The following is a 27410-nucleotide window of genomic DNA, read 5'->3' on the forward strand; positions in this document are numbered from 1 at the left end:
ACAGTGAAGCTACTGTGTGAGCACTATAACTAGGCCACACCTTTAGCTGCAGCTCAGTCCTCCCCCACCCCATCTCCACCTAAGCGATGCTCACTTGTCTTTAAGACACATGAACTGTGGGCTTCTTATGGCCCCCACATAATTAAGAACAATCACCTCTCTGTATTGCATCTTTACTTAAAATCCTTCTCTTGTTCAGAATCTCCCAACCCCAAACAACTCATACCCCCTGACGATAGTGAGGTGGTCCAGTACTGAGGAGAGGAAAAATACTTAAGGTTTGTCAGGAAACATCTCATCCAGACCTTATCTTTTCAAACACTGTCCTCTGTTCGTTGATGTAGAACCTCCATTAGTGTACAAAGGACTTCTGTGGATGGCCAAAATTTATAAGCAGCGTCCTGATCAGCTTGCTCTTGTCACCTTGCCCATAAAAAACAAGTGCAGGGCTGCAGAAGTTGCAAAGTACGGGAGAAAAGAGTAAGGCATCCCACTTAGACCTCTAACACTCCAACAGCCCAATAACCAGCAGGGCAGAGTGAGATACAAGGACATCATTGAGTATATCTGGGATGTGAGGAATCCGTGTTACCTAGGTGACCAAACATCCTGACTTGCCCAGGAGAGGCCTGGTGTGTTTTTGTTGACCTGGTGTAATTAATAGCTTCCTCTTTGTCTCTCAAAACTGGCTCCATTTGGGTTTTCAATTATATGGTGATTGGTCATCAATTGAAGGCAAACCTGTAATTAGTCCTCCGCTTTTGTTCTGTTAATGTGGGCAACAGTCAGCCTTTTAAAGGCCCCAGTTTTAAGCCTTTCCCCCACAGTTTTAAACCCCACTCCCACAGTCCCATATCGATGTATGGAAATTCTCTATCTTCACAGTGAACTGCAATTGCACATTTCCTAACCCCACCATGGGGAGGCAGTATTGCATAGTGGTCATGAGCACAGGGTTAAATGCTGAAGACTTAGGGTTTGAATCAAAATTACGGATTGTAAGGCTAGACTAATTTGATCAAATCCCAAGTCTACCACTTACTGGCTGTGTATCCTTGAAGAAGTTACTTGGCTTCTCTGTGAACCCAGATGCCTGACCTGTAATCAGGGAAATGTATGGATCACAGAGTAGGGCAGAGAGCAGAGCTAGCCATACCCAAAGTGCCAACTGCCATTACTAAATGACAATGAATGCCAAGTGCTCAGCACAGTGCCTGCTGTTTGTAAGTACTCAGAACACAAGGAGTCTTAGTTATTTACCTCTGTTGATTCCAAAGAACATATTAGGCATGTGTGGGTTGCTGAACGAACGAACGTATTCTGTAAAGAGCCTCAAGAAGATGAAGACAGAGAAGATGTCTTAGCAGAAATCAAGGCATTGGGACCAGAAGATTCAATGGTGCTCACTGTCGGGCCTGACAACCTGAATCTGAGTTCATTCCTTGGGACTCACAGCAGGATAGAACTGACTCCAGCAAGTTGTCCACTGACCTCCACTCATGCACTATGGCATGCATGTCCTCCCACAAATGAGTAAATGTAACAAGCTTTTAGAAATGAAGACATTAATGGCTCTTAGAAGTGTTATTTGGGACCATCATAAGTGCAAAAGCTGAAACGTAATGATCTGAGGCGTTTGATGAAAGGGAGAAAGGGAAGAACGTTTGTGACTTCAGGACAGGAGGCTAGACGTGGACAGCTTCACCCCTCTCTTGCCATCACCTCGATATGCCCCATTCCCTCGACAGAGGTCTTGGGAGGTGACTAGGGGAGCCTACATCACATCCGGGGCATGGTAGCACACAAAGCTTGTAGGATTAATGTGAGAAACAAAGAAGATGAGCTGAGTTTGAAAGAGGTCAGCCAAGGTCTCCTTTCAACCCTATGGCCAAGTTTAAAAAAAAAAAAATAGAAATACTTTCAAGGAGTTTCTTGAACAGTACCAAAGCTGGAAATAAAATTGGAGTAAGGAATAGTAAAGCATGGGACCTGATAGCATGGATGTTTGTTTGATGAGTTTTGTCCTAAAATAGAAACATTATAAATAACAAATAATACAGGTTTAATAAATAGAATATATTTGATAAGTATGGTTTATAAATTCCTAAATTCTACTCAGGTTAGCAATAACTAAAATGTATCTCTAGACTGTCTGTCTTTGCTAACTTTGTTATGCTTTAGCTATTTGGATAAACCGAGTCATACAAAAAAAAACTGCAATATGCTATGAAGTTGCACTATAAAAGAATTGAGAAAATAATGTCCCCAATCTTTCTTTGGCTATATTTATTGTTTTGCAAGGTTCCTAGTCCATCTATGGACTGCATTTATGGTCTAAAGTTTTATTTTTATACCAGAGAACTTTCAATTAAATCTTCAAATCAAATTTAAAAGAAAAGAATGGGACCTTGAGTGGGACAAACTATCCCTTGGAGCCCAGATGCCACCGTGTGCTGTTGCCGCACAGAGCAGCTGTGTGGGAGAGCCGAGGGGCCCTCATGCCACACAGGAAGTGGCCTGGGTATCCTTGAGACAATGATTCTATCCAGCGTGGGTTCCAGGGAAACGGGAGGCTTCTGTCTTTGATTATGGGCCCGCAATAGGATCCAGAATGAGGCCAGGTCCAGGGCGAGAGAACCTCTGGTGGAGAGCAAGAAGACAAGAAAGAGAAAAGGTCTCCCACAACTGTAAATGTGTCCAGAACCAACCAACAGACCCGACAAGGACGGCATCTCCTTGTGTCAGTGGCCACCGTCAAGGGTCAAGTCCATCCCCACTTTCCCTCACCTGATGAAGGCTGTTCACTTCAGCCCTCCAGCCGCATTACCTAGATGAAGTGCTCAGAGGAGCTGACAATTGTAAGAGGACACAAACAGCAGAACTAACGTTCGGTCATTGGTTGTATTTTGGAGTTCATTACACTTCACATTCAAGGATGAAGATGGAGCCAAAGATGTTAACACCTTGAAATAAGGGATTAAATGCACTTGTTGGTGTGAAAGTAGTTCAGAGAAAGCCGGTTAGCACCATATGACTTTAGAGACACCAATAAAACAAGAATTTGCGAAGCAGAAGATAAACTATGAAGTGGGAAGCAAGGGACCTAGGACAATTAATAAAGTATGAAACAGTAAGGAAATAGTTGAAAGCATCCAAGAAGTACTGCGGAGCAGAACTGGCCATGCAGAAAGTGAAGTTGCAAAGGCGTGCTTGAGGAGGCATGACTGAGGAGGAATAAATGTAGTCAGATGGAAGCAATGAGGGGAGACGATAACAAGTGACAGGCATAGACATCCAGAGCCAGATATTTCTCATTGCTGAAGTACATTCTGGAAAAACCGTTTAAAGACTTAGTGGAAGACGACATTTCTGACTTAAGGAAAGCCTGGAAATACAGATTGGATAGGTCCCTCAACTAAGAATCAAATTTAGTCATTTATTGGAAGAGACTAATATGTAGACATTTTTCTGGTTAGAAATCAATTTTCAAGACAAAAGAAGAAAGAAAACACGGGCTACCCACAAGGGCTCTCGAACACTAAATGCAAAGAATTGTGATTGCTAAAATTCATCTCTTATAATGGATAAAATTATTTTTTTGGTGTCATTTGCAAGTGAAGAAAACATGAGAATATTTTTCAGATAGATATAGATTGTTCTAGAAAGGGAAGTTGTTTTTGTTCTGTTCTGTTTTTGTTTTAGTGAAAATCCTAAAAGTGAATCAAGATTTACAGAAACATTTAAACTGTAATATTGTTGCGTAAAAGAAATGATGCTGTATGTGGGGGTGTGCACCTGTGATTGCCCCTCTCAGAAGCCTGTGCCAGGAGGATTGAGAACTCAAGGCTGGTCTGGGCTGTACAAGTAGACCTAACTATTGAGCGAAATAGTAAATAAATAGCCATGACCATGGAAGCCTTTTAAGGAAACGAGTCTCACAGATATTTTCAATGTTGAGTTGATAACCAAATCAACTAACAAGAGAAGTCTATCATGAGAAAGAAAATGTGAGTCTTTGGGGGAAAAAGCTGACACCACATCTCAATATTAAAATACTTGGAGATAATGACCACCTCGCTGAAAAGTGCCCAAAGTAGGGGCAGTTCATCTAAAGACAGTTTGAGCAACTCCCAAGAACGTAAGCAGAAAGTATGCCCAGACTAAAATTGTGAGGGAGGAGCTTAGAATACTAATGGTGGTGAAGTATGTTATGAGTGTGTGTGTGCATGTGTGTGTGTAAGTGAGCACATGTATATCTGACACTAATTCCTAGAAAGAGAACATGTTTGTGAATAGTACAACAAATAACTAAATAAACATAATAGAAGACAATTTTCCTGAGAGAGAGATTGGTTTCTTCTGTGTATGACTCACCAAGCACTCTGCCAAATTAATTTTTAAATGGTCCTCAGATTACTTGATCTTAAATAACAAATTCTTAAAGCATATATAATAAGTAGAAAAAGTCTACAACTTATGAAAAGAGAAGACAACAGATTTCCCTACTCCTCCAAAAAAGTAAGACTTAGATTGACATTTTTTTTTTGCTCTACAACATCAATTGCTCTAAAAATCTCAGTAATTACAGCTCTTGAGTGAATGTGGTTTTTAAATTCCTCAGCTAGCCTTCTCAGACATGTAGTTTTCAAAATATGTGCCATGCATGGGTCTCTACTGAAAAGATTACTTGAAGAAATTGGTATCAAAATGAAAATATATTTTCATATTTAAAATAAGATGTAAAAAAAGACACAATTCAAAGTAACAGAAGTATATACTGGTCCTAACAATGTTATCAATGAGATTATGGAGCAAAATGCAAGACTTGGTTGATTTTCAAAGGAGAAAATACACATTTTTACCTAAAATAACCAGAATTCCTCTTACTGCATTTACATAAGCTAAGAAGTGTTGTTGGCTTCCTGCTCCCATCCTCCACCACCTGCTTGGGTCAGAGAGAGCTAGAACACCCTACGTTTTGATGATAATTACCCCGTGTTATAGGTTGGTTCCCCCTGCCCCCAAGACCCTTTCAACTGAGATGCTCTACCTTTCATACGTGCATTTCCTCGAGGGAGACCAGGCGAGTAGGGTCCTTTCGTTTTGGACACATTGGCTCGTACGAAGTTTGTCATGGCCTCAAGGACTAAGAGATTTCTGTGCGGAACTCTCACAGATGGCACAGGCGAGGATGGGTATCTTTTCAGTTTGTTTAGGAAGCTGGCATCTACCGAAGATAGCGTGATCAGGGACAACACTTCCTACCAATTCTGAATAAAAACCTTGAATCCTAAATTTAAAATATCAACGAGATAACAGTGTAGTTAGTCTAACAATAGGATCCTGAACCCTGATGAAATCACAGTGCGTTGACGAATGTGCCAAGATGGCTCCCGCTTGTGTGAAGATGGAAACCATGGCATCTTCTTGTCTGAATCTGAAAGATGTCTCTGAATACTTACACATTCTGAAGACAGGATATGAATAATAATTAATGAAGTTGATTTAATAAATGTATTCTAAACCCTATACCCCACAGAGAATACACTTTCCTTTCAAATGCCCATGAAATATGTATTAGGTCGCAGAGATTGCCTCACGGATCCCAAGGCACAAGGTTTCCCATCCACATTCTCAGAAACAAAGAACAGGAAATGAGCAGCAAAGCACCTCAGAACTTCAGCTTCAGTAAGGAAGATATTTATGTTTTTATATCATCATGTCGTGAGGAAGACAAGACAATAAGTAAAAAAAAACAGAAAAGAAAAGAAAGATCCAGAATGGAAGAAAGTGGCTGTCTAGAACAGAAGTTGGCAATTGATGGCCCAGTCCCTGTTTTTCTAAATAAAATTTTGTTGTAGCACAATCACATTCATTTGTTAGGACCTAATGGTTACGTTTATGCTAAAAAAAATAAAAAAATAAAAAATAAAAAAAAAGAGTTGTTGACATGGGGACCATATGTCACCCCCCAGGGGGCCTAAAACAGTTACTGTCTGGCTCTTCACAGAAGAGGTTAACTGACCCTTGAACTAAGAAACATTTGAAACCCAGTAGGAATGTGCAAAGAGTATCATTACTGAGGTGGCTTTCTGGGTATTTGCCTGTGTGGTTGGGACCCGTGCCCTCGGTGAGAGGGGCTGGCATTTGACCACATGCTCTGTCTACTATTACCATCTTGAAATTCTTAATAACTTTCCCACAAGGGCCCTGAGTTTTCGTTCTGCACTAGTCCTAACTGCTAACAAAGGAAATCAAAGGGACAATAAGTATTTCTGAGTTCTGTGGTGTATTACTAAATACATAAAACTGTAATGAAATCTTTGGTACTCCCGTGTCCCACTGTCTGCCTGACACAGTTCTGTGAGGTGGGTGCCCGGTAAGGGGTGGGGCACTTGCCCCCTTTAGACCCGATAGGACTCCTCCTTCTTAGCATCTGCTCTCCTTTATTCTGAGGTTCTCAAGGAGCAAGGGGGAGGCTCCATCAAACTGCCTCTCTCGGGTGCCCATTTCTGAAGCAAGTGATGCAGAGAGGTCCACTTTCTGTGCAATTGCCAGAAAGAAATGCACTGCGGAAATTCACAACTTCTTCTCTATTATGTGTAAAAGACACTGTACAAAAGTGCTCGACGTATTGGTTCTATAAAAGTGAGAAGGAATAGAAACCAGCTGGTGTGCAAAGCGACGACATCCCACTACTGTCTGATGCTTCTGGAGCATAGAGAAGAAGCAGACGTGACAGATGGTGTGGACAATGTTATTTAAGGAAATGAAAATGTGGTCATAAGCAAAGAGAGCAGGGTCCTTGGCCTTAGTATTCATGCCTGGAAGCAGTTTGCTGCGGAGTGGGCAGTGCCCATGTCTGACTGTGAGGGAGGTGTATGGTGGGCAGTGCCCATGTCTGACTGTGGGGGGAGATGTATAGTGGGCAGTGCCCATGTCTGACTGTGAGGGAAATGTATGGCAGGCATTGCCTATGTCTGACTGTGAGGGAGATGTATGGTGGGCAGTGCCCATGTCTGACTGTGGGGGGAGATGTATGGTGGGCAGTGCCCATGTCTGACTGTGAGGGAAATGTATGGCAGGCATTGCCTATGTCTGTGAGGGAGATGTATGGTGGGCAGTGCCCATGTCTGACTGTGAGGGAGATGTATGGTGGGCAGTGCCCATGTCTGACTGTGAGGGAGATGTATGGTGGGCAGTGCCCATGTCTGACTGTGGGGGGAGATGTATGGTGGGCAGTGCCCATGTCTGACTGTGAGGGAAATGTATGGCAGGCATTGCCTATGTCTGTGAGGGAGATGTATGGTGGGCAGTGCCCATGTCTGACTGTGGGGGGAGATGTATGGTGGGCAGTGCCCATGTCTGACTGTGAGGGAAATGTATGGCAGGCATTGCCTATGTCTGTGAGGGAGATGTATGGTGGGCAGTGCCCATGTCTGACTGTGAGGGAGATGTATAGTGGGCAGTGCCCATGTCTGACTGTGAGGGAGATGTATGGTGGGCAGTGCCCATGTCTGACTGTGGGGGGAGATGTATGGTGGGCAGTGCCCATGTCTGACTGTGAGGGAAATGTATGGCAGGCATTGCCTATGTCTGTGAGGGAGATGTATGGTGGGCAGTGCCCATGTCTGACTGTGAGGGAAATGTATGGCAGGCATTGCCTATGTCTGACTGTGAGGGAGATGTATGGTGGGCAGTGCCCATGTCTGACTGTGGGGGGAGATGTATGGTGGGCAGTGCCCATGTCTGACTGTGAGGGAAATGTATGGCAGGCATTGCCTATGTCTGTGAGGGAGATGTATGGTGGGCAGTGCCCATGTCTGACTGTGAGGGAGATGTATGGTGGGCAGTGCCCATGTCTGACTGTGAGGGAGATGTATGGTGGGCAGTGCCCATGTCTGACTGTGGGGGGAGATGTATGGTGGGCAGTGCCCATGTCTGACTGTGAGGGAAATGTATGGCAGGCATTGCCTATGTCTGTGAGGGAGATGTATGGTGGGCAGTGCCCATGTCTGACTGTGAGGGAGATGTATGGTGAGCAGTACCCATGTCTGACTGTGGGGGGAGATGTATGGTGGGCAGTGCCCGTGTCTGACTGTGGGGGGAGATTATGGTGGGCAGTGCCCATGTCTGACTGTGAGGGGAAATTATAGTGGGCAGTGCCCATGTTTGACTGTGAGGGTAAGATGCATAGTGGGCGGTGCCTATGTCTGACTGTTGGGGGAGATGTATGGTGGGCAGTGCCGTGTCTGGCTGTTGGGGGAGGTGAGCCTCGTGACAGTCTACCTTTTGCTTATCTTCCACACCTGCATTTCTGACAATGAACAAGTTGCTTTGATGATGCTGTATTTTAAAATCCTGTCTGTGGACCCTCAGTGTATGTCACTTCCCCCCAAGTGACAACGGTCCATAGCAGCAATCTTTTGGGTGACATGGGTCCATCCCTTTTTAGCCTTCTAGAGAATGCATCGCAGCTCTCATGGAATCATCTCTGAACCTGGAGAGCATGAGAAATGGATCCAAGGCCATGAAGTTCAGCCAGTGAAGCACCTTTTAACACAATTTAAGACTTTCTGTCTAAGAATGTGACTTTTGTGTGAATTTGTGCTCAAACTACCAGTAGTTCATATAAAAAACTGTGTGTAAGCTTTTTTTGGTTGTGTGCATGTGTGTGTACATTCATGTGTGGGTGCATGTGATGTGGTGTATGCTCATGTGTGTCAGAGTGTGTGTGCATACATGTGTGAGTGTGTGTACATGCACTTTAGTGTAGCTGGAAGTTTTCCTGTGTCCCGCCTGGCTAGCGGTCAGAATAAATCTCTCTCATCCACCAGCCCCACAGCTGCTCGGACCCAAGTAAATACACAGAGGCTTATATTATTTTTAAACTATGGCCATGGCAGGCTTCTTGTTATCTAGTTTTTATATCTTAAATTAACCCATTTTTATAAATCTATACTTTGCCACATGGCTCATGGCTTACTGGTACCTTTACATCTTGCTTCTTTTGGCGGTGGCTGGCAGTCTTTCCCCTCCTATCTCTCCAGTTAAAATGCCCTGCCTAACCTTATTCTGCCTCACCATTGGCCAAACAGCTTTATTTATCAACCAATCAGAGCAACTCATTTTTCACAGCATACAGAATGATATCACTCATCATTTCCCCTTTTCTTTCTATTTAAAAGGAAGGTTTTAACTTTAATATAGCAAAATTACATACAATAAAACAGTTATCAAGCAAAAATTATAGTTATAATATCTAGTCTATTTGTATTTGGCAAAATTAAAGAAGATATCACATCTATCCTATATTTGTGAGTCTAAGGTTTCATATCTACCTTATCTCTTATCATAACCAAGGAAAACCATAATTATAACTATCTAGTCTTCAACTACATCAAAGACCCCAGAAGGATAGAATATTATCTAAGTAAACAGGAAGAACATTATAAGAAACTTCCAAAAAAATCTAGAATGACAGAGACAGATGTCTGCCTGAACAGTTCCTCTGCAACATTGGAGCATCCATATTTAGCCCATAGGCCTAAAGTCTCTCAGTCACTTTTCTCTGTGTCCTGTAGAATGTCTGGCAGTTTTTTCTGTGAAGCAGGAACCTGAAAGACCATTTTGCCTTGTAAAGTTCAGTGGTAACCTTCCTATGGGTCCTGTATGTCCAGTTTATACAACATTTTATCAAACAGTCCAAACAAGAACAGTTTCTTGCCCAAATGGCTAACTTTTGTCATGAAGAAGATAAACTCCATATGGAGTGTCTTTGATGCCCATCTTCCTCTCTGAAGTAAATTGGTGCTGCCAGGAGCAGACGTGTCTCAATGTCCAGGAAAGTCTAAGTTTTTAAAACATTTTAAGTGTCATATTTTGTAGGTCTTTGAAGTGTTTGAAGATTACCTACCTAACTGAATTATATCTATGTATACCTAGAAAACTTAACATGACTGTAAGTCTGACTATCATAGAAGACTAATTATTAATCTGTATTTTTAAATTATTCATTACAATTTAAATGAGTTACAAAAACATAGTACCTTAAACAAGAGTAGAAATATACATACAGCATAACAAAATTAACTTTAAATTTGTATCAATAAACTAAAACCTATACCAATGTAAAACATTTTAAGCAAGTTGCTCTTTAAAAGTAAGTTCAACAATCCACCCTTTTATCCTATCATATCTATATCCTATATTTCCATATCATACCCCTTTTCTTCTTTTAGAAAGATATTCACTATGAACAATAACAATTTGTAACCAACAACCTAAACAAAAACAAACATCCATAATGCATTTTTGGGGGAAATGTGGGCATAGTTATCTAGGCTACTTCCTGCTGAATGGGGGCACTGTTAATCTTATGGGAACACAAAGAAAATTTTAGGATTACAGTCAAGCCCTGACCGGAGTAGTCTGTGAGACTGTATTTTTTGAGCCAGTTGCCTTGAAGTTGATTTTGGATGTTGGATGATCTGAGCCATGGTGTCATTGGAGACCTTTCAGGGGGTCTTGGCTGGTCAAACTATATTCTCCTGGAATCAATCCATAGGTTCTCATCTTCTGTGGAAACAAAAGCAAAACCTCTTTTCCAAAGCAACATATCCTTAGACATAGATTTTGAAATCAAGATATCTTTAAAATATTACATATTGATTTAACTCAGCAGCTTTTAAAATCAAATGTCTCTCTTCAGTTAAAAATCCCAAAGACAACATAATCCATATTCTCTGTGTAATATCCATCTTTATGTGGCTTATTTGTTTGTTTGTTTGTTTGTTTGTTTGTTTCCAAGACAGGGTTTCTCTGTGTAGTTTTGGTATCTGTCCAGGATCTTGCTCTGTAGAATAGGCTGGCCTAGAACTCACAGAGATCTGCCTGGCTCTGCCTCCCTTTATTGTCTTTTTAAAGAATTTATTTTTTAAAAACTATTTCTTTATATAACTGTTTATTTTTCTTTTCCTCTCTCTTCCAAGCCTACATATATTTTTACATACATCATAAACCATTTAGAGGTTTATTTAGTCTGAATCTGACTTACTGTGAATCTATTGCTTTAAACTGTAGAATGACTAGGACTAAAACAGCAGCTTTGGTTGCTGGCTCTGCCCACCTCAGCTTCCCAACGTGGAGGAACTATGTTTACAGCCAGGTCTGGGAACCATGCTCACTGTGGACTCTGGGAAGCAGTGGGCCTATGCTTCCATCCAGCAGCATATAGCCCAGAAACCTCTTTTTTTATGTAGCAAAAGCTATGTCCATCATGTACCATGTTGCACAGCTTGCAGAAACCTCTGTGTAACTCGGCGAGTATCCACCATCCTGTAGCTCTGCATGCCATGAATCCGCCACAGCCAGGGGACACATCATTGTACCAAGGCCCACCATGAGCAACATGAACTAGGAAGGTGCTCTTAGCTACATTTATATTCTCTTCTCAAGCTCTCTCAGGTTTTAGGTGGAAACTCCTGTGCCACGTTGGGTGCCATTTGTAGTCAGAAGTTTTCCTGTGTCTCACCTGGCCTGTTGTCAGGACAAATCTCCCTCACCCACTGGCCCCACAGACGCTCAGACCCAAATAAACACACACAGGCTAATATTATTTTAAACTATGGCCATGGCCATAGTTCTTATATCTTAAATTAACTCTATACTTTGCCACATGGTTTGTGGCTTACCGGTATCTTTACATCTTGCTTCTTCTGGCAGCGGCTAGCAGCGTCTCCCCTGCTCTGTCTTCTTCCTTCCTCTCTCCTCTTTAGAATGTTCGCCTAACCTTATTCTGCCTCACCATTGGCCAAACAGCTTTATTTATCAACCAATCAGAGCAACATATTTTCACAGCATACAGAATGACATCACCCATCACTTTAGTGTATGTGTTGTGAGTGTATGTATTTGTGTGCTGTGTGTTGTGTGTGCATATATTCGTGTGGTGTATGTGAGTGTGTGGCATGTGTGTATGTGGTCTGTGTAAGTGTGTGGTATATGTGTGTGGTCTGTGTGTGTGGTGTGTCTGTGTGGTGTGTATGTGTGTGGTGTCTGGTGTGAGTGTGTGGTGTGTGATTGCATGCATGTGTAAGTGTTATGTATGTGAGGGTGCTTATGTGTGCATGCATGTGTGAGTACGTGTGTGATGTGAGTGTTCATGTGTGGTGTGTGTATATGTATGTGTGCCTGTGAATGTGCATGTGTGTGTATGTTGGAAAGGCAGAGTGGAGGAGAGGGAAGTACCTCTCTGGTTAAGATGTCTTCTGAATCATGATCCACAGAAAAATCCTGATATCCTGACGCAGCACCTGTATGGTACTTGCTGTCGACCAGGAGTTCCCTACAACACTGCTTTCGGTTACTTTCAACAGCACATTCTGGTTTCTTATTTTGTTTCATTTCTTTGAGGGGAAAAAAAAAGGTAGGCAGTGTCCCAATAGCTGATTTCCCAACTCCCTAACTGCATTCAGCAGGGTTAGCGTCACTGTTTTCAAAGCCAGCTGGACTAAGGGGAAGTCACGTGGCAGTAGGGAGAAGCTGAGCATCATGGCTGGTAGAGGTTTTGCAGCACCAGATGGAGCAGGATGGGCGTCCCGAGACAAAGGACAAAGGCAGGTGCTCAGTGGTGTGGTTTGGATCTGAACTGGTGTCTGCAGAAGTTGGAGTAGAGGCAAGAGTCAGCAAGGTCCAGGAGGAGACTTGGCTGTGGCCTCAGAAAACAGCTGAGAAGGCCCAGGCCGCAATGGGCTCCAGCATCCTAGGGTTTACAAAGAGGAGAGAGAAGAGGGTGGAGAGATGTTGGGAGAGAGCACACAGTGGCAAGTGGGCTTTGGCACTAATTTTGGGTCCACCCAATGTCCCTGAAGCTACTGAACATATCCATACCCACCCAGGACTGTCTGGGGACCCAAGAGGGTCACTGGCATCAATGACTCAAGCCAGACGGGGCTAAGGATGGATGAGGCCTGACCATCTTGTAATCTCTATCTTAGCTGCTCTGCCCTCCCAGAGTCAGAGGTCGCTGGTGGTGGATCCAGCCTCATGCTTGCTTGCCTGCTTTTTTCATTATACTCTGGTTGCTCGTATAGCAAATGTGTTTTCTAAGGCATTTAACCACAGGGGGCTTAGACACTCTCAGAAACAGAAAAGAATGCAGTTGTTCAGAAAACAAGTGGATAAAATTTGGGACTCTGCTTTTGCCCTCCCCCCCCTCCCCCCCGCACATTAAGCCTTGGGAGTGACTGGCTGTCACCTGAGGCAATCCAGGTTGTTCCATACAGAATCCCTCACAGTGTGATGTCCAATATTTCTTGACTTCTGATCAGATTTCAAATGCTGGAGACAAACTAGAAACAAAAGTAAGTAAGGAGCCTTGGAACTGCCCTCAGCAGTGATCACTGTTAGGGACTTAGAGTGGACATCAGTGGCGTTCCCTCCCTTAGAAACCCACCCCAGTAGATACTGGAAGAGGGAGGGCACTGATCTTGGCTCTGATTGGATCCCAAGTGTACCAAGTGAATCTTCAAACAGAGAATTCTGTAATTCTGACTCCAGGCAGAATTCCTGGGCGGTTATTTTAATTCCAAATTTTGATGAAATTTGTACTTGTAGAATAAAAAGACACCAGATACCCAGAAGAGACCCTTCGCTAGTCCTGATACCACTCAAACCCACCAAGTCTGGTGGAAAAACATCTTTTGGTACTGTTTGCATTTGGATTTAGGAGGAAGGTTTTGTTTCTGCCTTGCAGCATGGGTAGCAATGGCTAGGTTAGTCCAGCACAGCTGAGTTCAGGTACTAACTCTTAAACAGACAAACGTGACCTGAGATATCATATAAGATTAACAACACCCAGATGGGTGGAGAAAAGCCGAACTTGAATACATGCTGCCATTTTCCCAGCAAACACTTGGCTTCTCCTTGTTGGGATCAGGCATCTGCTTCTGAGCTCAGAGTGAGAGAGGCCACGTCTGAGCTACCAGGAGTCAGTTATGTTGGAAGTGGCCAGCCTCTGGGGCAGTTTCAAACTGGAAAATCAGTCAAACGGCCAAGGGCAGATGTACAGCAGACAGCCTGAAGTCAAAGAATCTGCGTTTTCCACTACTGGAGAGGCAGGAGTCCGTGTGGTCGTCACCCCACCCCCACCCCACCTCCCTCCCACTCCTGGGTCCTCTTGGGTGTTTTCCAGAAGAAGGGAGGTGGAAGGACAGAATGCTAAGCTGTGAGCACTTGGGTGGGTGGCGAGGTAGGGAGGCTGTGGCACCGGGCAGGCCAGCCTCCTCAATGGGAGTTTGGGTTCAGCTAGGGTCGTTAGGTGTGAAACCCCGTTGTTACACAGTGCATTGAAGGGCTCCTCTCTCTGGAGCCTGAATCTCCACTCTCACTGTGGCCGACTTCCTCACAGAGGTTTGTTTTAAGGTGACACACTGGAAAGACTCCCTGGGGTCCATGGTTTAGTGGTCATTCCTGTCAGGAGGCTTGAGAAGTGGTGGAGAAAGTGTTTTGTCTGGAAGACTGGCTCAGTGGGAGGGGGCATAGAAGAGGGTAGTTGGTGTGAAAAATGAACAAAAATATGTAGCTGTATGAAATTTTCAAATAATTAAGGAACTAAATTTAAAAAAATAAGAGGCCTAGAATAATAACCACCAAAACCAAGAAAAAGAAAGGGAAAGAAAACACTCCACTTCATAGCATAGGGTTGGTACACACACACAGTTCGAGGACGAGACCAGCATCCCAAGGTCCCTTTTAAAGCCCTGTCCTCAGTGACTAAGCCTGTTAGACAGGATCGATTCCTCCCACAGTGCCTAGCTGAGCACAGCTTTTAACACCTGACTGTGGGGACAGCCCAGACCCTAAGAATAGTGGTACCCCTTTTTGCTACTTTTGTGTCTTGTGTACAGTATACACTTATGTCCTTTGGGACACTTTGTTACCAGTATGTGGTCTTTAAGTACAGATCTGTGGTGTATTGTATCACTTTCATTTAAGTGGGACAAACTGAGCATTTCTGAGTGCAATGAAATGAAACAGAAAAACAAATTCTCTTTAAAGAGATGGAACCCATCAACTGAAATGAGAATCCTTAGTCAAGAGAACTGGCTGCTCTTGTAGAGGACCAGGGCTCAGTTCCCATCACCCACATGATGGCTCACAACTCCAGCTCCAGGAGATCTGCTGCCCTCTTCTGGCTTCTAGCATACATGTGGTGAACTTACATACATGCAGGCAAACACTTATACACATAAAATAAAAACAAATAATTCTTTTTTAAAAAGAATCTTCTGTAACGAGGGGGCTAGAGAGATGGCTCAGCTCAGGGGTTAAAGGTGCTCAGCATTCTTCTAGAGGACCCCGGGTCAGCTCCCAGCACCCACTTCAATGAATTCACCACCTCCTGTAAGTCCAGCTCAACTCCAGGGGATATGATGCCCTCTCTTGGTCTCAGATTGCCCTGCATGCATGTGTATACACCACACACATATCACACACACACACACACACACACACAAATATGTATACACATGTCTGCACACATATGTACCCACATAACACACAGGAATAAATAAATAAATGTGATCAGACACCGGTGGAAAACATTTGCAATACAAAGTGTCAGAACAGAAAGCAAACTACAGCCTCGTTTATCAGAAGGGCAGGCAGGCTGGGGCTCTGCTGGGCAGATCTGCTTGTGAAAGGGAAAGGCATAACAGATTTGAGTAGACAAGGGCCAAGATAGTCCCACTGTGAGAGCCTGCGCATGAGCACTGTGGGGAAAACAGGCCGGATCAAGGTGATGGGAACAAGATCATAAAACAGTATCAGATTCAGTAGATTAAAATTAAAAAAAAATTTCCAAGTCTAAAATCCCACAATTGCGTATTTTCAGAGAACCGATTTCCCTCTCTTCTAGAAGCTCATCCCTTTTGATACAGTGAGAGGTTCAGCCATTTTCTTCTCTTGTTCGTTATTCTGAATAACTACAGTAGATTCAAAAGGTTTCCCTGCGTGTCTAACTCCCAGTGCTTTCTTAAAATAAATTCCACCAATTGATTGATTATTATTTAGGAAACCTGCTGAATTCATTTCTCTAATAATTTACTTAAAAATTCTGCAGATATCTGTATTCATAAATCTAAGACTTGGTGTATCATTTGTCTAGCCAATGTCGTAGTCAAGGTTTCTATTGTTGTGAAGAGACACAGTGACCACAGCAACTCTTATAGAAGAAGACATCTAATGGGGCTGGGTTACAGTTTCAGAGGTTTAGTCATTATTGTCACAGCAGGAAGCATGGCAGTACACGGGCAGACATGGTGCTGTAGAAGGAGCTGAGAGTTCTACATCTGGATCCAAAGGCAGCAGGAAGAGAGTGTGACATTGAGCCTGGCTTGAGCATCTGAAACCTCAGAGCCCACCTCCAGTGACACACTTCCTCCAACAAGCCACAGCTCCTGACAGTGCCTCATGGGGACCACTTTCATTTAACCCACCACAGTCAGTTTGCTGATTTTATTTGACAGAATTGGAATAGAGTCTCTTACAGGAGTGCATAAATAACAGTGTCATCGAGATCCGGAGCCAGCTTGTGATCCGAGCCCTGGGTTTTTTGTTTGTCTGCTTACTTCCTTGTAAGAGTTTGGAGTGGAGGGCGGGGTGGCAAGGGGAGATGGAGTTGGAGGAATTCTTCAAATATTTTAAAACAGCCTTATAGACAATTTCCAAATTTACACCAATTTCAGGTAATGGGTGAACCCAGTTAATGGGCTGGATCTGCATAGAATAGTAGATGGAGAACACAGCACAAAGTGCTAATGTCATGTCGCTCTGTCCCGTAGGTCAGGAAGCGTGCTGCACCATTGGAATGAAATCTACTACTTCGTGGAGCAGCTGGCTCACAGATTCATCAGGTGAGTGTCGCTCTAGTCACATCTCTCGTGGCTGATGGCGAGTCCAGCCCACTTCCTGCTCCAGTAGCTCCCAGACACTGAGGGAATGTACACTGAGTGGACTTGTGGGTAAGGTGTCACAAAGTGCTAGGTGACCAGCTCATATCAGTTTGCTTATATCCCTTCTGATTTTAATATGAACACACCACAGCCCCAAGCAAGTCACGACTAGTCACATGACTCCTGCATCCTCTCTGTGGGCTTGACCTCGTCTTCCCAGACAGGTTTGAACATAGTCACTATGAACTGTGGAGGTGCTACTTAAGGACATCCACTAGTAAAGGAGGGGTCATCACCCTCTGTGGGCTCACATAGCTTTCATGGATGTGACTGCATCACGTTGTCAAGGTCTTTGGTGCAGCTGATGTGAGCATCGTGAGCAATGATGCGATCCCCCTGGTGGTAGATGGTCTCCATGGAGACCAATGTGAGTGGGCACAAAACTCTTCAGTCCATTTTTATAGCACAGGATCCTCTGAGGCCAGGGCGATGGCACAGTCCCCTCCCATACCTAGTTACCGAGCAACATGCTCTTACCTCCCTAACAGGAAAGGAAGGTCAGCAGGTGGCCTTGAATCTGCAGCAGGAATCACCTAAACCCAGGTGACTTAGGAAAGTAGGTGCTGAGAGGACAGCATGGAGAAGTACAGACAAGGAGAGAGATGAGAGACGGTGTGTGTGTGTGTGTGTGTGTGTGTGTGTGTGTGTGTGTGTGTGTGTGATGTTAACAAGCATTTAGACAAATCATGGAACTTCAGAGTGATAGAAGAGACTTCCCAGTCTAGCCTGAGAGCTGTTCGGGAGCCTCATGTTGAAAAGCTTTGGTGAGAAACTTCTGCCTCTTGGATCATTTCAGTTTAAAGTCTTTTTTGTTATGGAGCCAAGCATCCTCTCCTGCACTCTCACCCAGTGACCCTTTCAAGTGACATAAAGCACATCTACTTCCAAGTCCTTGACAGCTTCTGTTCTGTCTCTCCTTGCTGTCCTCATCTCTCCCTCTGAGCACAGGAACCCAGTGGAAAAGGATCCAGCTGGGCTAGATGAGTTTTGAATCCAAGCTCCCCGTGCAACCCTAGCAATTGGCTTAACCTTGGCTGAACCTGAGGCCCAGAAAAGGAACATACAAAGAGAACGTGTGTGTGTGTGTGTGCGCGTGCGCGCGCGTGTGTGTGTGTGCGCGTGTGTGTGTGCGTGTGTGTGTGTGTGTGTGTGTGCGTGTGTGTGTGCGTGTGTGTGTGTGTGTGTGTGTGTGTGTGTGTGCTCGATCACCCAGCATCTGCGTGGAAGTGGGCCTCCAGCACTGTCTGCCAGGCCCGTCAGCAGTTCAATACTCTTCACTATATTAGACTCAAAGACATGGGTGGGGCCACTGAGCAAACAAACACTTATGCCAGTCTCCTGCTTCACAGATGAAGAAAGAAAACAACCAGAGCCATCTCCTTGGCTTACCCTTAGACCTCAAGGTGCTTTCCTATGGCCTCCTTCCTCTGGATTCCTTCCTGTGGACTTCGTGTCACACTTCTTGTCTACTTGTGACAAACCCCTTGGAGAAGAACCTAGAAGGAGGGAAGTTCACTCAGGCGCACAGTTGCAGCGGTCTCGTGCCGTGCTACCTCCACTGTCCCCAGACTGTGGTGACGTGGTGACATATTGTATATCACATAAAGCTTGCCTGAGGATCAGAGGATGGAGCCAGCCATTAGATTAAACATAGAGGACAGACAGTGGTGGCACATACCTTTACTCCTAGCACCTGGGAGGCAGAGATCCATCTGGATCGCTGTGAGTTCAAAGTCACCCTGGACTACATGAGATTGGTTCAGTCTAGGAGAGAAAACAGAGCCAGGCAGTGGTGGCACACACCTTTAATCCCATTACTGGAGAGTTACACACCTTTAATCCCAGCACTTGAGATCTCATGCCTTTGCTACCAGTATTTGGGAAGCACACATGCCTTTAATCACAGCACTAGGAAGGAAGTGAAACGGCTGGGTGGAAAAGGCATGTAAGGCATGAGGAGACAGGAACAAGAGCCCTTTTCAACTGAGGACTCAGAGGCTTTCAGTCAGAGGATTCATGGAGCTAGGATCTGCCCTTCCATTCAGCTTGAGGATTCAGTAGTGGTGAGAAGTTTCTCTAGTGGCTTGTTCCTTTGTCTCTCTGATCTTTCAGCATTTACCCCAATATCTGGCTCCAGGTTTTTATTGTAAGACCAATTAGGATTTGTGCAACATGGTGAGGTAGAGCTTCTTGGCCCAAGCATGTGGTGTAGCAACATTGCTTGCCTTATCGTGGACAGGAAGAAGAGGCAGCATCAGGCAAGGACTGGAGACCTGGTAGAACTTCAAGGGAACACCCCTAGTTATCCTCTTCCTCTACCTAGGTTCCACCTTCTACAGTTTCCCTATCTCTTAACAGACTGTCCAAATGTTGAATCCATTAATCTCTTGAGCCATCAATGAAGGCAGAGTCTCATGATCCAATCTAATCACTTCTCTGAAGCCCCACCTCAGAACATTGCTTGCATCAGCTTCAAAACATAAGCTTTTCAGGGAGCTGCTTCATACCATAGCAGACTCCTCACGTGCAGGGGCCAAGTTGTCACTGAGTTTTGTTTCTGCAATAGCCCAAGGGCTGTTGGCAGTGCCAGGTACACTCTTGAATAAGTGGAGGAAAAAAATAGTATTGACAACCAATGGTGCTGGGAAACTGGATAACTACATGTTGAAAAATGAAACTAGATCCATATCTCTCACCCTGAATAAAAATAAACTCCAAATGGATCAAGGACCTCAACTGAAGACTTGAAACTCTGAAATCACTACAAGATACAGGCATAGGCAAGGACTTTCTGCACAAGACTCTAGTTACACAGGAGATAAGACAATAATTAACCAAAGGGGCCTTGTGAAATTTAAAAGCTTTTGAACAGCAAAGGAAACTGTCAATCAAGTTAAGAAGCAATCAGTAGAATCAGATAAAACCTTTACCAGCTACAGGTCTGAAGGAGGAGTTATACCCAAAGCCTAGAAATAACTCAAAATTTAATCAACAAGAAAAAGAGTTCTCAAAAAAAATGATGTCAGGGAAATACAAATCAAAACTACTTTGAAACTCCATGTCATTCTAGTTGGAGTGGCCATTACCAAGAAAACAAATGCTGGTGAGGATGTGTGGAAGGGAGAATCCTCATATACTGTTGGGGGAGTGTAAACTTATACAGATAGTGTGGAAATCAGTGGGAGTTTCTCAAAAAGCTGAATGAGTGATTTTATTTATTTCTTGAATAGAATACTGTGGGATAGAGGGAACCCATGCAACAATGGTGGTTGATACTAGCATAAATATGTCACTGCTGACTGGAGAGGATCCTTCTGAGTTGAAATCCTTTCATCTCCCTTTTTTCTGACTCCCACAGTTCTTACTCTTCACCCTTTCCTTGAACTCTAGACCTACACTTCATATACATCACTCTCAGAAAATAGCCCCATTTCCTGGTCACTGGGAGCCCTGAGGGAAGCAGGCAGATGTTCCCTCAGCACCCAGTCCTGCTCCCAAGAGTTGCATGCATGTCCTTCTGCCATCCACGAGGGCCAGCTGCCCCCCTTTAAGGCCACTCTCCCACTTTGTCCATCCCATGCCGTTGACTCTGGTCTCTTGGGTGTCTTTGTTCTTCCTCTAACTTCGGCTTTCTTGCTGACTCGCTCATCCCTGTCCAATCTCCACTGCTTCTCCACTCTGCTAAAACAGTCACAGCCAAAACCCCAATCAAAGATATGTCAGGCACATAGAAATAATGGAAGGTTCATCCTAAGAGTAGCCAAAGCTTTTGTAGCAGGTAAATGACAAGACCTCATTTATATTTCATGATAACTAGTTTGGGGAGCAGCATGGAGAATGCAGCAGAGTCAGGGGTGATGCTAGGAGACAGAGGTGATGCTCAGGCCCAAAGCTGAGCAATGAAAAGAGGTCTGTGTATGCAAGGATCCGAGCCAGCTCAGTTTGTGAAGACACAGGTTGGTGCCCCACTGGTTGACCAGTTGGCCTTCCCATGAGGGCCCTGCAGGGCAGCAGCTAGTTGCCAAGCCCTGTGCAGATTGCCAGTGCTTCTTGCCATTCCTCAGGTGAGACTGCCTGTTACCCAGAGAGTAAATTTTACACTGAAAACTTTTGAGTGCTGAATAAGTCATGTAGCCACTGAACAGAAGAGACTCCCTGTGGCCCAGCAGGCCCTCCTCCCTCAATAAGGAACTAAGTGAACAGTGATCTTTTTGAGATGCTGTCAGACTTAGGTCACAGGATTCCCCCATTTCATAGACACCCTGTAGACAAGCCCCCTTTTGGGAAGTCCTGGATTGGGATGGAGTTCATCTTTCTTACTGTAACGTATCCACTCTGTGACAGTGTCCTCTCAGAAGGGAGACACAGCAGCCATCTTCAGTTCAGAGCTTCAAGTTGGCCATTGGCTAAACAATTGCCGCATCCTCTGGGACTCCAGTTAAGGTGGTTCCTCAACTCTGGGAGCAATGACACAAAGATAAAAACAGGAAGGAAGCCAGGAAGGGACCAGCATGCCCCAGGTGTTCTGTCTGACCTAACAGTTTCTCTCCTTTCCAGCCCGCAGCTAAGGATGTCCTTCATCGTCTTCTCCACTCGAGGGACGACCTTAATGAAGCTAACTGAGGACAGGTAAGGAGACCCCACTTCTGTCGTTTCAAAGTCTGTCTTCCTGAATAGCCCTGAGTCTTGTGCCGCCTGATGTCTCAGTGGTCCATCACTCTAAAAGACGCTCTCTTAATTCAAGCCTTGACCTTTGCATCTGGACGTTCTGCAGGCTCATTCTGCAGTGACTTCTGATGACATTTCCTGACATTGGGGAAATGTTTTAAATGACTAGATCATGTTGAGATGAACCTTGCCTTTGAACGTTAACTCCATCTGCTGAGTTGGAACAGAATGTTGGCCAATGAGGTTCTATGGGGATTGTGTTTTTCCCCATTTGAATTGGATTTATTTTGTAAACTAGAGTTTCAGAAATGCAGTAAACCCTCCACTGAGGAGGTAAGAGCCTGAAATGTATCCCTGTGTGATTACCAGGGATGGGAATAGTAAAGGAAATTTGTGGCACCAAATAAATTTTAATCAAGTATGGGAAAATGTCAGTTTTTACAAATATTCTCTGGGATTTAACCATATTCCACTCCACACATGAAGACCATTGGTGACGGACACATGCCATTTATTCATAGTTATCATGAGGCATGGGAAGGGCAAAGGATAACTTCTTGCCTTCGTATCACTGAGTACTTTTTCTGAAAACCGTGGTGTGGTCCACGTGAGGGAAGCACTGTAGCGATATGTGATTCCTGATGACTTAATACAGGTTTATTGGGAAAAGAAATGGAGGAGGGACAAGGGTTGAGCCATCTTTGTGTTGCTCTAACAAAATACCACAGACTTGGTATTATAAAGAGAAGAGGTTTATTGAGCTCACATTTCTGGAGAGTCAGGAGTATATGCCAGCATCTAGACATCAGATGAGACACATGGCATCACAGCAGCAGAGACCACGTGGTGAGATGGGACCCAGAGAGTCAAGGGCTAGGCCCACTCTTCATACAGTTCAGTTGGTAAAGAGTCTGGGCCCTGCAGCAGCTACTGGAATCTCAAGGGCCATCCTCCAGTGACACAGCTACTTCCCCCAGGCCTTACCTCCTAGCTGCTGGCTCTCAGTGGCACCACACTGAGGACCATGTGTCCAGTTCCTCAAGCCAGACCATAGCAAGTGTAGGAAGGGCTGGAAGACTTTAGCTGGTAACACCCTTTTATAGAGATTAGAATTAACAAGCTTTCTAGCTCAGACCAGCAAGTCTAAGCCAGTGCCCATGACTCTCCATACCTGTGTTTCCCATCTATAACTCCACTTTCAAGTCTTCCTCTCTCAGCATGCATGCTGCTGAGATGCCCAGAAACCCCATTTTAAAAGTGGGTGTCATTCCTTCACAGAAGAAGGAAGACCACGCCTCCTTCCCATGGACACCAAACAGAACCCAGACTAGGGCCAGGCTCCATTGTTCCCCTTCTTGCATCTTCTCTCTAAAGAGAGAACCCTGAAGTCCAAGAATCCTCCTTCAGGGTTGACCAGGCACTTTGAGAAGCTCTGAGGAAGGACCTGGCCTTGTGTGAGAGCTGTGACCCTGTTTGGTCTTTATATGCCATCCTTCAGCGGGTCTGGCCTCTGCTCAGAGAAGGGGCCATGAACAAAAAGTCTAGCTGATCCTGCCACACCCTTGTCTTCAACACTAGGCCAGGTGCCAAGGCACACAGCTAAGACAGTGATGTGGCTCATAGAGTCAGCCATGGTTTCTTTGGTCACTGGCTCGGCTCCTACATGGATAAGAAGAAACTCTCGAGCTAATCCAAGCCTGTGGGTGCTAAGCATCCTTGTAGGGGGTGCCTGCAACATCGGTCCCAAATGAGAACCAGGTCTTCACCTGTCCTTCACATCCTGTGGGGACTATGGCATCCTGGTGTCGCTTCACGCCAACTACCCTTTGGATGTGTCAGTATGACCAAGAGGTCAAGTGCACGCAGCTCCTATAGATGCTGTAAGCTATTGCCACGGCCGCTTGGCAGCTGGCCAGGGCAGGTGAGAGACGAATAAACACCATCAGAGCGCCAAGCTGACAGTGTTCCTCTCAGTCTACTTGGATTCTAATTGTGCCTTAACTTCGGTACCTCTGGTTTCTTTAGCACCCCTACTTTGCTCCAGTCAGCCTTTAATGCTGAAGGCTGTGAGTCTCCTGTGGTGACTGCATTGCCTGGCTAAGCATGGGTCCAATACTCACCCAGTCTTACCATGTACAGAGGAGACAAGTGATCACTCTCAGAAGCCCTAGGAAGGCTGGCTGCAAATCGGGTTTTTTGACCCATTTCCGACTTGTCTTACAGTGATTTGTTGGATACGGGAATCTCCATCTTTTTCTTCTTTACAGCATCCCTCTGAGACAGAAAAGGATGCATTGTTATAGCCTATGTGTATCTGAGGAAGTTTATAGAGTTTTAAAAGAAACTTGTTAAAATAAAAGGGCACCAGGCTGGAGAGATATAAAATGCTCGATTTGCAGATGTGAGGACCTGAGTGGAGCTCCAAATGCACGTTAACAAGGCAGACTGGCTGAATGTGCCTCTTATCCTAGCCATGGTGGGATGGGATGAGGGAACAGGCAGATTACCTGGAAGTTCAGCACCCAGCTAGGCAGCCGGCTCGGCAAAGTTGTAAACCTGTGAGATCTGTGCTCAGGAAGGCACCTGAGGGCAAACACACACTCCCACACACACTGTGTACATGTACACCCATGCCTACACTTGAACACACACACTCCCACACAAAATAACAGGGCATCAGTCAGGAAAGATTCTCATTTTAACAAGATGAAAAAAATGTGTTCATTGAAAAACATAATATTGAAGAAATATTTGCAATGTATTCTGATATGTTCTCGGGATCCAAAATGCATACAGGGAAAACTATGGTGAGATTGAAGACATAAAATAAAGTACAGTGTGCTGAGGTGCAGTAGAGGAGCCAGAACGAGAACGATGACATGTTCTTCTCTGGTTCCTCGTGGTGTGTCATTTAAGTTCGCACTCTGTGTGCAGTTACAGCAGTGGTTCCTTCTAACCATGGCTAAGGTTTCTCACCTTCAGTTCTCAGCAGTTCGGTTACAATGTGTGTGAGTCTGTAAATTCTTGTCTTTCACTAGAACTGGCAAGTTTACAACCACGGCTGTACAAATTGTCTGTAACATCCACTTTCTCCTCTTTCCGGGAATCCCACGGTGCAGGTGGGATTCATGTCACTCCACATGGCCCTGAAGTTGGCTCAGATCTGTCCCAGCCCTTCTCTCTGTTCTCAGTGGATGATTTCCGCTGTTCCATCTCCTGGGTCAGTGGTCCCTCCCTCGGTCATCCTCCTTCAACCATTGAGCTTTCCTGCTTGATTCTTAATTACAGATACTTACTTTCTCCATTCTAAAATTTCCATTTGGTTCCCCTAGAAACTTTCATGACTCTGTCAAGTACTGTTTCATCTTCATCCCCAGTGTCTAGGTGATGTCCCAGGGTGGTCACTGTAACTGCTGTCTGGTCTGTCACGGTTCTAGATTCTCGGGATTGGCGTCACAATCACCGCTCCCCACGAGAGCTGAGCACACATTTTTTAGATGCATTTATTAGTTAAGTAAGTTTTTAGAGTGTAGCTTTACTTTTATGTTGCTTAAGCCTTGGGGTTTTTTGGTTGTTTTCTTTGCTTCAGTTCGCTGTAATCCGGGTTCAGGCCACTCCTGTATCTCTAGTGTGGACAGAGATTTCGGTGTCCTCTCAGTTAATGAACACTTACTCAGGCTGTTTTGGATCTACCCCTGTGCAGCACAGAAGTGATCTGAGACCTCCAGCTTTGGGCACACAATTGGGAGCCTCCTTCTGCAGCCTCTCCAAAATCACCCCAAGAATCTAGCCAAAAAGGGAGTGTCTGTTGGCATTTAGGTCAGATAGAATGCCAAGAGGCAGCCCTCTTCTGAGGCAAAGCCAGAGTAGGAAGGGACCCTCTCCCCAGGATTCCCAGACAACTCAGGCACTACCACACCATGAAACTTGTCCTCAGGTTAAGAGAAAAGAGGAAGTGAAAATATGGAACTCACTTGTGTAGGCCACCTTTGGGGTTTCGACTCCCCACAGCTTTGTTCACTTTCTAGGCCTTCCCATATGTTGTTCTGTGGCAGGCCGTGGTGGGCTGTGGCAGGCCGTGGCAGGCCGTGGCAGGCTGTGGCAGGCTGTGGCAGGCCATGGCATGCTGCAGAAGGCTTGGCCTTTTCTTCCCTTTCACAAATGAGGACACTGAGGTTCCGGAAGTTCCCTGAGGTCCAGTAACAGGCCAATGGCAGAACTCGTTTCTGATCTCTGGATTCTGAACCTGGTTGAGTCAGAGCCTGTGTCAGATCATGGTTACTCGGCTTCCCCAGTTTAAACAAGCCAGATCTGTGGGCTACTTCATTAGCATAGCAGAGTGTATAATGCCGGCCAAAGTATTGTTATAATACAGCAGTGCTGTGTGAACTACTACAGATGAGTCCCTGGAAACTCCCAGCCTTAATCATGACATGACTTGAAACACTTCAAATGTTTTATTGTCTATCTATGAGCTCCTGTCCGAAGAGTCTAACTAGCACTTTAACAGAAATCCAGAGAGCTGATGGGTTTAACCAGGTCTGTTAACATGGTCGTATATCTTTTCTTTGTCTTTACATACCATGGGAGTAGAAGCCATTAAAAAGATTTTAAAATGCTGGCTGATGTTCATATTTCTGGTTGTATTTGGTTATGGTGTGTTCTTTTCATGTGAAAGGGAATTCTGTTTTCTGTATATTATTCAGAAAGTTAGCATTCTTATTCACAATTGTTCCGTTATTACTACTTTTGCTTATGGCAATTTGCATGTTTTACTTTAAGTTTTCCACAAGTTATTACTGTGTAAGGTATGGGGCCAACATCTGACATTTCCCCTGTGCTGGGAACTGCTTTTTCCAGCCTTTTAACCAGCCACGTAAAAGTGGCCTGCGTGGACTTGGGCACTGCTTTCTGCTCTGCTATGGTTCCATTTTGTTTTCCTCCAGTTCTACACTCAAACCACATTGTTTTAATTAGTTTCAACATCTGGAAGACCGGTCTTTCCTCATTTCTAATATTGAGCAAAAATCTCCTTGGTCTTTGGTGGATTTTTCCAACCATGTGCTTTTAGATTTTTTTTTCTAGTGTTCCAAGTATCCTTGGGGTTTTCGTCTGAGTGGTCTGAAAGGCCTGGTCCTGGCACCAAAGGTGGATGGTGCTTCCTTCTTACTATGCAGCACTAAGTGTTATTTACGGGTGCTTATCACTTCTGTGTTGTGTCCTCTAGGAAGGTTTTGTTCTTTTCCTAAGTTGTATTCAGTGTTAATGCTTTTCCCACTGTGAGCAGAACTTCTCCTCTTACATCACTTCGGTTGTTAGTGTTCATGTAAAATGCTTGTAGGGGCATCCATGGGACTTCAACATGGACAATCAGTAGTTCAGCCCATGACTCCAGAAGTAGCTTAAGAAATAACGTTTGGGGGCGGTGGGGTGGGGGGAGAATTACTAGTTTTTACAGAATTTTTCTTCTGTCTTCTTCTCTGTCTCTGTCTCTGTCTCCGTCTCTGTCTGCCCCCTCCCCACCCCCACTCTGACTCTCTCCTTCTCTTGGGTATTGGGGATGGAACCCAGGGCTTGGACATGCTAGCTAACTGTTCTATCACTGAGCCACATGCCCAGCCCTGTGCAGTTGTACACACACACACACACACACACACACACACACACACACGCATCATTTTAATGAAATATTTTATTAGTTCTAACTTTCCCAGTTATCTAGTGGTT

At 44.6% G+C, this 27410-nt stretch overlaps 1 protein-coding gene across 1 annotated transcript in view; it reads left to right on the forward strand.

Annotated features, from left to right (window-relative positions):
• Antxr1 (ANTXR cell adhesion molecule 1) overlaps positions 1–27410 on the forward strand; it is a 169569-nt gene that overhangs the window by 11821 nt on the left and 130338 nt on the right. The window contains 2 exon segments of the mRNA XM_059257085.1: positions 16845–16916; positions 21573–21644. Coding sequence (XP_059113068.1) covers positions 16845–16916; positions 21573–21644 — 144 coding nt within the window.

This window comes from Peromyscus eremicus, chromosome 3, assembly GCF_949786415.1.
Source record: "Peromyscus eremicus chromosome 3, PerEre_H2_v1, whole genome shotgun sequence".
Lineage (NCBI taxonomy): Eukaryota > Metazoa > Chordata > Mammalia > Rodentia > Cricetidae > Peromyscus > Peromyscus eremicus.